General features: G+C 45.2%; 1 protein-coding gene across 1 annotated transcript in view; it reads left to right on the forward strand.

The window, feature by feature from the left end:
* Positions 1–8303, forward strand: part of LOC119403207 (G1/S-specific cyclin-D2) — a 29987-nt gene extending 21684 nt beyond the window's left edge. The window contains exons 4-5 of the mRNA XM_037670154.2: positions 6790–6935; positions 8097–8303. Of these exons, the coding sequence (XP_037526082.1) occupies positions 6790–6935; positions 8097–8303 (353 nt within the window). The remainder of the gene's footprint in view (positions 1–6789; positions 6936–8096) is intronic.
* Positions 8304–10581: the final 2278 nt, after the last annotated feature.

Genomic DNA, 10581 nt, shown 5'->3' on the forward strand with positions numbered 1-10581 from the left:
TCGTTTAGACTCCATCATCCGTCCTGGCCGTTTTATATATACGTTCGCTGTCGTAGAATATACGACGTAGAGTTCTTATCATCTGCAAAAGTATCCTGGACGTAGCGGTGTCACAAGGCTGCGACGTTGCTATGGAAACGATGCTAGCGCCATCTGGGACGCTTCAGAGACCAATGTGCTTCTGTGCAGTCGTGTCAAGGATTGAAGGTATTAGGTTCACCGTTCCTGGATCTCGCGGTATCTCGCACCCGCTCTCGTAACAGCGCCGTTGCTCCTTATTTAAGAAACTTGTGTCGCGGTTGCAAGTTGCTCTATGATGAGGGAGGGGGTGTCGAGAGCAACGTGAAAGAGTAGTGAGCAATCGTATGCCCAGCGTTGTCCGCACTGAGCGAGGCTTAGAAGGACGGCGCGCAAATGCGAGACGCCGTCAGTTTCGTATATATAGCAGGTGCAGTGTCGAACTGTGGAACAACTCATTTATCTACGCGGTACCATACACATCCTACACACACACAGACTCTGTAGGTGTATCTGTACCAAGATGTGTTGTCTTCTTCAAGGAGAAGCTGCAATTTCAATTAGTGATCAGAGAAATCTCTGTGGTCAGGCTTTTGCCTTGAAGTCAATGCACCCTGTTCAAATGCATATACAAATCGCAGAAACTATTTTACTATATACAACCGCTGGATGAAACTATTGGAAACAGTGGATACCTTTGGGCATCGGGGAAGGAAACTTGTGAAGGCATTTCCCAGAAGCTATTGGCGCTAACCTTTATGGCCGACTGCAGGCGGTCGCCGTCGACTCGGCTGCTTGCATTTCGGCACAAACGCTACTTTGCCCCCATTTGTGCTCCCACTGCCTTTTGCAGAAGGCAGTGTAACTTTGTGTATATTTCTTTTGTTACTATATAGGCGTACGCTTCAGGTGCACTGTCATGTGGTATACGGCTGCACTGTACCATATGTAACGAGTTGACTATACATGAAAGCCTAACCCGCTCAGCTGTATCGTGTACGCGTTGATTACTATGCTGCTAAGCCTAAAGTCGCACATGTTGCGGAGTGCTTTTCATCTGTTCCGCATGGCCTGTAGTTGCGTAGCCGATGCATACAGATGTTACAGGGTCGTGCGGCTACACCACTTGCGACTGTTTGAAGAATAAAAAAAAGAAGCAATTTTTTTTTGTCATTTATATCTATCTCCCCTCCCTTCTTTCCCGTGGTGATCCGCACTCAATCTTGTTCACCGCGGACTTGCTTTCGCTTAATAAGCCTCCTACGCAGCACGCAAGAGGGCGTTGTACTATTTCGTCACCAAAACCGGTCCGCACCCTGAAGTGCACTGCTGCGTTTGACAGTCACTGCCCCTGACATGCCCGCTCGAGCGTTCTTTTTTTCTTCTCTCTTTTTTTTCTCGATTAAAAAAACGCGGCTCCAGCGCCTTCTGGTGGAAAAACAAAAAATAAGCTCTGTGGTGATCCAGCTGTAATAGAGTTGGTCGCGCGAGCTGCGCATTTTTGAGACAATCGCATCCGCTGCTAAACAAAGTAAATAAATGCTAGTGTTGTAACCCTGATGCTTGTGTCCGCGAAAGGGTTGAGGCCACAGCTTGCGCGCATAAGTTTGGGAACAAATTTTCGTTTTTTCTTTTCATTCCCGCTGTTTGTAGTGAAAGTTACACGCGTTAGTACACGTGCGTTTACAATACATGGTATGTTTCTTTAATTTTTTTTTTCAAGTCTAACCCCTGCGTGTATGCTGGACCATGGATGTTATCATTATTATGCAGCCTTTTTAGTGTACTCCACTCTCGATCCGCCAGACCTGGCTTAATTAGCGTACATGATCACAACATTGTTACAGCTGGTTTTACGCTCTGGCGCACGCACGACTGCAGTCCGCGATCCGCTTCACCTGCAGTAGTTAATTTTTGTTTGTTTAATTGCATGCCTAAATGACCCTCTAAATAGTATAATATAGTAAGGGTATAAGTGGAACGATATGTTATTTAATCGCACTTCATGAATACGACACGGCGGCCATATGTTGTTGATGGAAGGCTTGGTAAGCAACAAATAACGTAAAAAACACGCAAAACTTTTTGGATGTAGTTAAGCGTGACCACATGTGTGTTGGAGAGCATTTACTCTGAACTATCATTGTAAACCGATTCAGCCTCTTCAGGGCGTTTGCACTCGGTGTAAAACACCTTTACACCCTATAGAAGAAAAAGGGCTAATGTTAAGCATGCAGAGCGGCTTACAGTGATGTAAACATTTAATCGGCGTGCATGTACTTTTGCAGCATTTCGTACTGAATGGACAAAAGCATTTATCATAGTAGTCATCTTTTGTCTTCTTCTGAGGTACAACTGCACAAGATGATCTATCTATCTATCTATCTATCTATCTATCTATCTATCTATCTATCTATCTATCTATCTATCTATCTATCTATCTATCTATCTATCTATCTATCTATCTATCTATCTATCTATCTATCTATCTATCTATCTATCTATCTATCTATCTATCTATCTATCTATCTATCTATCTATCTATCTATCTATCTATGTAATGACCTTCTGATATTAACAGTATTAATAAACAACCAAACAAAAAATACTTAAATAGAACACAAAATTTAATGATGTTTCGCCTCCTCATACGGGCGCATTGTGAAGTACGCTCTCATATGGGGAGCCGAAACGTCATAAAGTTTTCACTTTTTCTTTTGGTCGGCGTCGCTAGAGATTAAATTGTTTTTGCCCCAAGCATAGCTCGGTCTTTTTTTTACGCCTACTTAGAAACTGCTTCTGAAACCACAATTTGCGTCTCACTGAATCCGTCCCGTTCAAAAAGAAAAAAAAAAGAAAGATAAAGGACCAGATGCGAGAAGGGCAGCGGTCAGAGATACGCACTCATAGAAACGACTGCCGCGGTTGCGTGATTGCAGTTACATGCTGGCGCCGCTGGCACCGAGAGCTTTCTCGCGACGACAGATGGCCAGCTCTTTTGTGATGACCGACGACTATACGCGCGCACTCTCCCTCCTCTCCCATTTTAACCTCCTCCCCCAGTTCCGGTCACCGCCGCTCGCTATCACGTGCGGCCAATGTCCGGCCAGGTACGTATGCCAATGGCCCCAACCGTGGCCTGTACATATATATATATATATATATACACAGATATATATACACGGACGAAACTCAAACGGAAAGGAACAAAATATTAATGAGCGGTTTGTGTGAGCGGGAGTAGCGGAACTGCGAAGCATGGACTTCGCCCCGCAAGCTGTTATTGTGGTGGCAGTTCGTATACGTGCAAGATATTGCGATGACTCAGTCATATCTATATGAACAAATGAATAAATGAATTAACGACGTTTCCGCGCCTCCAGTGACAGTCGTATAAGGTTACCCTCGTCATGGCGATCAATTTCTGCAGAGCGGAAGAGATTTCGCCGGTTTCCTATCTATCTATCTATCTATCTATCTATCTATCTATCTATCTATCTATCTATCTATCTATCTATCTATCTATCTATCTATCTATCTATCTATCTATCTATCTATCTATCTATCTATCTATCTATCTATCCTTCCGCGGTGTTGGGCGCAGACGCAACCACTGCAGACGTGGAAACGCGATTCATTTATTTATTTGTTCAATTTATTTTTAGAACCATACTTAACGCCTAGAATAGCATTACAGAGGGGGAAACACCGTACAGTCAAAGGCCCTATTAAGAGAGTGCTTTTCACTTTCAGAGTACTTCGTCACGCACCGTACGCTCGTAATACAGTCGTAATCAGTCGTAATACATTAAAAATATGAGTTGTATACGTTATACAGCTCGTATTTTTAATGGGCGTTCGTTGTAGAGACGTTGACAGTATGTTTTTTTTTCCTAGAAATAAAGCTATAGTACTTAAGCAAATACTTTTACTGGTGGAACGATCACTACAGAAGACCAGAACACGTGGTCTCTTGTTTTCTTCCGTGTGGCTGTCTGTTTCTTGCAATAAGTTATGTCATTAAGTAAAGAACACCATGTCTTTCTGTAAAAATTAGCACGTCAGCGCAATCCGGCGCTGCTGTTATGACGTCACATCCGTCGCGACGACGCCGCCACCAAAATGGACGTCGTGCCGTTTTTGCAACAATAAAAAGTGAGGAAGAGAGGGGTGAGGGAGCTTCCGGAACATACGGCCGGAAACTTTAAAAATGGCGTCCACCTACGACGCCTGACGGGAAGGGACGTAACGTTGCCAAGGGGCGAACGCTTTCAGCTGCTCCTCCGTCGAGCTAGGTAACCAGGACAGGTGGTCCCACGAACGCCCGAGAGGGAGGGAGGCGGACCTTTAAATGGGTGGGGCGCCTCGGCGTCTTTATTGTTCCCCTCGGGCGACCCCGTGTGCGCGTACTCCCCGCTGAGCTTGTCTTGGCTTCGCCCTTGGCTATTTCTTTTTCTTTACTTTTGCTACCTGGGGAGGTTTTTCAAACTGTTAGCGTCTGTCTGTCTGCGTGGTTTTGGAAAGGAGAGCGACGGAGGGAACAAGGTTGTGCAGTAGCGTGAACAAAATAAGAAAAAGGTCGGGACAACCCGGTCCCTCCCAGTGTTACGATGTACGCGTCCGTAAAACTGCGTAAAACTGGTTGCTGCTATTCGCGAAGAAGAGAGGCTGCAGGCTGCCGTGTCACGGAGTGGGGGGAGCGGGGCGGGGAAGGGGGGGGGAGGTGGGGGCACTATTTTGTTTCTTTCCCTCGTATGTTGTCTTCCGATAGCGGTAGCTATCATTTTTGAAGGATATTAAGGACCACGGAAGGTGCTGTGGTAATGTTCGACTGATCTGCTATGCATGCGGAAAATAAATGAACGCCTATCGACAAGAGTACGCTGTCTTATTAGTTTCCGTTTGTACGAACAACAAGATTGGAGGGATGTGGTAGCCAAGTTCTCACCCATCATGGTGGCTCAGTGGCTGGAGCATTGCGCACGAGGATTCGGGTTCGATTCCCAGCTGGGATGGCTGCATATCGATAGATGCGAAAAGCCGAAAAAACTAAGTGTGCATGTAGATTTAGTAGCACGCTAAAGGCTCTCAAATGATTCAAGTTTAGCTCGAAGTCCTCCGCTACTACCTGCCTCATTATGTAATTGTGGTACTGGCATGTGAAACGCCTTTAAAATTTTTGCCGTTTTTTTTTTTTTGAGACGACACACGACGCCCAGAATCGACACGCCTGCGCTCACACTGTCACAAAATCGGATGCCGAGAAGACGAGACCGGAGAACGGGACCATGTATACGCCGCGGCGGAAGAAGCTTACCGGTGGCGTCATTTCTCGCGCGGATACATGCACTCCGCGACATTGGCCGCAGCAGACCGGAAGTTCACTTCCTTCCTCTTTGAGTCTCAGATCCACTCACTTCTTCCGCCGCCTCTTGTGTGTGTCTCCCGCACTTCCCCCCAGAAACGTAGCCTTTCCCCCGGGTTGACTTCTTTCGAAGGAGGAAGGAGTTTCTTTTTTTGTGTGTGTTCACACCAGGGCTCGTCCCTAACGGAAGACCTTTAAAAAACGCGTCCGCAAGAATGAACGCAGATTACAGATTCGCCCCTTTTCTCGTAAAATGGCCCGTGTGGAACGTTGACCGGTGTCTGCAGAGTTGTGCGAACGCCGCGTACCGGTCCGTGTATCAGTAGCAAGAACCTCTGGTCTCTCTGGACGAGCCTGTGCGTTTGACATCTTGTACCATGCTTGTGTATCACCGCTTCATCTTCTAGTCTTCGTTGATGTTTCTTTGACTTCACGTGAATGTCTCTTAACTTCATCTGAATGTGTGGTATCCTTCCTGAAGAACCTGAATGATGCAGTGTTCTGGACTGTTCTGTAGTTTCTTATTATGCTTGTTTGCTGCGCTTCTGAGGAAAGTGTGGCTATCATCTCTCATTAACTATTTTTTTACGTTATTTATAAATTTTTCGTACAGGGAGTACTTTAGTTTTTGAGTATGTATGCTTTCTTTTTCTTCCACCCCTGTATTTGCCCAAATGGGGCTCACAGTATAACAAAATAAAATGAAGTTAGTGCTATGGTGGTCTCTACGTGCAACATTGAGTCAGTAGTGCATCCAGGATTGCTGCGGAAGCAAGGGCAGCACCAGGATTTCTTTTTTCCTCTGGAAGCGGACGGGGGCCATGCAATGTACGAAAGATCCGCTAGAGCGTGAGGGGGGGGGGGGGTGAATGTCATCTCTCGGTGGCCCAGGAGGCTAGGATAACGTCCCCCCCCCCCCTATGGCTGCCCCTGCGTCTGGAGGTGGTTGAATTTTGCATGAAATCATGATGGTGAAAACCAAAAATACAATTACAGGGACGGGTTGCAGTGCAAGGTGAGGGGACCCTTGGTGGGTGCGCTTAGAACCCTGGGGCGAGAGTTTACAAGTACTTACCTCTGGCAGATTATAGCTTAACGTTCCAAAGAGTGTGTGTGTGTGTTTGTGATATCGACGATAAAATACTGGACGCCCTACTTATTGCGTGACCTCTAGGCCCTCCTTTCGCGAACAATTCCTTGAAAATGCCTCTAGAAATCCTGTTGACCTTTCGTTGTCATCGATATACATTCTTGTAGGTGGCGCGAATGAACATAACGTAAGATCTTAGCAAGGCACGCTAAACATTTAAGTATATTATACGATACATGCAAGAGAAAGTTGCCATGAGCCCGTCAAACACTTGCAATTCTAATTTCCCGCTGTTTTCTTTTTTTCTCGTTTGCAGAGTACCACTTCATCAGCTACCGCCCTGCTCTCTTGGCCGCTTCGAGCGTAGCCACGGCCGTCCACGGACTCAGGACGCCGCTGCAAACTCCGGGCTCCCAGGACGAGCTCATCTCTTCGCTTGGGAGTATTGCGAACGTTCGAACGGTACGTATTTACTATCATGTTTCTGCCCTTTTAAGCGTGTATACAGGGTATCCTAGCTAACTCTAGCCAGCCGCTTTAAAGTATGCCGACGCACTCTATTGCGACGCGACCAAAAGCATCTATTGGATGGAGTAAGTCACCTTATCTCTTGTGTTCTGCTTTATTGGCTAATTAGGCAAGAATAATTAACCAAACCTTGAAGCAAGCTTAGGAAAACATTTCAATTAGAAAGCTGTACATCCGTTTGCAAAACGTCCGATTAAACAATTTCTAACTTCCTATCTATTAAGTATTAGTGCTTTTCTGTTTACTACAGATGTCCGCGAAAAACCAAGAAATGCCACGTGGCATGCCCGCTTGTGCGCCGCGATTGCAGTGGTAGGTCGAAGGGGGCGGCGACGCTGTCCGTAAACTCTTTCTCAAAGGTGACGACATTGCCATCAAGAGAGACACTGCATGTATGTACCGACAAACACAGAACTACGGTGGGCGTTGTACGTCCCTGTTATCATTACCAGGATGGGGACATATGCATGTGCCACCATCTCTCGTCGGTGACTGCGGTGACCTACTGTAACTGAATGGGAAATAGGCGAAAAAAATGATATCTGACGAAAAAAGATAGTTATCAAAAACGACCCCCGGTTCTATACAGAGACTTATTTGAACATTCCGTTAAAATTACAGTGTCGCACTACAAACCGCGTGGCTTCCCGAAGTGTTTAAAATTTTACAATGGGGCCCCATGTGTTTCTAATGGGTGGTGTTCAATTGTCCTGGGAAGCCACACGCTTTGCAGTGCTATACTGCAATTTTACCAAAACGTTCCAGTAGGTCTCTACTGTATAGAACCCCGAGTCGTTTTTGATAGCTCGCTTTTTTCAAGAGCTATGATTTTTTTCGCCCATTTCCCATTCAGTTATGGCAGGACGCCGTTGCTATCGCCAATAGATGGTGCCACGCACAAATGTCCCCAAATCCTGGGAATGGGACTGCTATTGATCACTCATTTGTTTCTGATGCTGCTCCAACATAGCCTACCCAGTTCTTGTCAACTATTTGGTTTATTCGTTTGACCATAGTTCCGAAATTTGTGGTCTTGCTCGGAACTGTGCCACGTGCGCTTTGTTTACGTGTTCTTTTTTTTATCTCTTCTCGTAGACGGAAATACGGCGGTGCGTTCTCGAAATCGAAACCCTGATGGCGACCAGCGTGGCCGCCTTTCAGCAGCAACAGTGCTACTCCAAGAGCGCTGCAGTGACGCCGTACCCGAGCTGTAAGAGCAACAGCCTGGTGACACCCTGCATCGCCGACACTCCCTCCAGTAAACCCAACACCCCGACCGATGTCCAAGACATCAACTTCTAGAAGATGGTCTCTGTCATGTGTCTGACCTTCGTACTGCGTCTTTTATGTTCCCCACGTCCCTTTGCTGAAGAATCTAGTTGTTTTATTGTTCGACATTCCCCTTCTCGATCTGTGAACAAAATACACTTCTTGTATCTCCTCTTTGCGGCGGAAACTGTCTGTGCTCCGTTTAACTCCATTTTCGGAGTTTGTGCACTCTCTAAACTGTCTGTGCTCCGTTTAACTCCATTTTCGGAGTTTGTGCACTCTCTAGTGTACTATTTTCCCTCGCCATAAGTTAACGTGCCCCGTCGTTGAGTATGAGACATATTCAACATAGATTCCACACTCCACTCAACCTCTAATCAACATTAAACACCTCAGTAAGGTGTGTTCACATTTTTGGACAGAGTTAAGTTATTCCATCGAAGAGTAAATAGAACTGTTAGTATAGTCAGATACAATTTCATTTTACAGAATTTGCTTACAGTTATACGGAGTGTGTCCATTCTCATTCGGCACGGATCAGTTAAATACGCAGTACCAAACTCTCGCAAATAGAAAATTTGGAGTTATAAAAAAACAGCCAGCACAAAAGAATTGAAATTGGCCCCTTGTTCATGTGGTGGTTGCTATGGGCCACGCTCGATGTATGTTATTGAGGCGGGTCGCTCAACCTGCCTACACTCTTTCGGAATGTTCTGGCACAAAAACTCTGTGTTTGTTATTGACCTGTTGCGAGCTGTTGCCATGTCCGACGATGATGCTGCGTTGTAATGTAAACTGTTTCTTGTGTTGTTTCAAAACATTTGTTGTTCAAATGAGCCAAAATATTGATGAAGTCACATACTGTTGAGGCTGAAGTACGATATACCTTTCGGTGACTTCCAATGCTATCTACCTGATAGCGCATATTCTCAGCTATTACTCGCGACCTGACAATCGCAGTATTCCTTCCACCTGTATGTAACTTTTCAGCCATCTAGGATAGCTACGATTAGACATTGTTGTAACTGTGGTACATAACAACCATTCATTTTCTTTTGTTTTGCCAGGCGCAACGCATATCCGGAAAACTTGATTCCTTGACCTGACCGAACGTGATCAAACGTGGATGAAGCCCTAATGTGGTGTAATAGTCGTCCATATACTCGCGTTAAAATTTCACCTTTGAGCCTCGCCTGCGACGCTTACTGTAAAACTTCTCACGCCTGTGATAGCTGCTGCTATCGCTCGTATGCATCAAGTTAATCGAAGCAGGTTGTCGCTTTGAACTTGACACCCTGCCCCGGCCTTATACAGCAGGCGTAAATTTGCGATGGGCATTTTGGGCTCTGCCTGTTCGCGTTATAGGAGAACGTTAAAGATTACAAATACTCTTAGATCTCATGCATTCCCCTACGGCGTTGGTAATTGTAAGCTGGCACCAGCATTCTAGTTGACTCATTTGGACTAACGCGTACTGAATTGAAGCCAAAGTAATTTTGTCTTTGCAGATACCTCCGTGATTTGCGAAGTATTGCTGGACATTTTTTTTTTTCAATGTATATGTGAGATTGTTCGAATTCGGCATGGTGATCTCAATGTTTTTGATGCGATGAAGTCGAAACTCTTTGACATTTGTGTATTGTTAATCGTTGTGGTTATGACGGTCACGTTTGCCTCACTTGTTAGCTCGAAGTTTCGCATAGCGCTTGTAAAAGAAGGAAAAGAAAATCAGGTGTTCCACTTTAATTCCACTGACGAAATTTTTTAAACCTGCTTGAAAATATCTCGAAAGTACGCGGAGCCCCAGAGCTTTATTTGTAAAGCAATTTTTTTTTCATGTGTGTGGGTTCAGTTCCGTCGTTGGAGTAGTAAGGAGGACATGAATGTCTCCTGATGTAATCTTAACTCTACATGTATTCGAAGCAAAGCGTGCCACTTGCAAGACAAACATGTTGAATTGCATAAGATAAATGAAACGTTGTACGGGCATTGGTATCTCAGCATATTTCGCACTTTGTCACTGTTCCGTGTTCTTACATGTGCCAGATCGTTGCTGTATATTGTTAGACAAAATGTTACTTGCTGTGAACTGCATTTAAATCGCGTTCAAGCGCCAGATGCCTTGTACAGGCGCCTCACTTAATGTGAAATCTTGTTTGCACTACTGTTGAGTTGTTTACTCGCGTGTGATTGTGTGTATGAAACTGTTGATACCTGGCACAAGCACAAACCAAAGCGAAGTCCACGTTGGGGCATTGTTTAAATACACAGCATTTTTATGCATTTACATTTGGTATAGTTAAGTTGTGAA

The sequence above is a fragment of the Rhipicephalus sanguineus genome, chromosome 8 (genome assembly GCF_013339695.2).
Source record: "Rhipicephalus sanguineus isolate Rsan-2018 chromosome 8, BIME_Rsan_1.4, whole genome shotgun sequence".
In the NCBI taxonomy this organism is placed as follows: domain Eukaryota; kingdom Metazoa; phylum Arthropoda; class Arachnida; order Ixodida; family Ixodidae; genus Rhipicephalus; species Rhipicephalus sanguineus.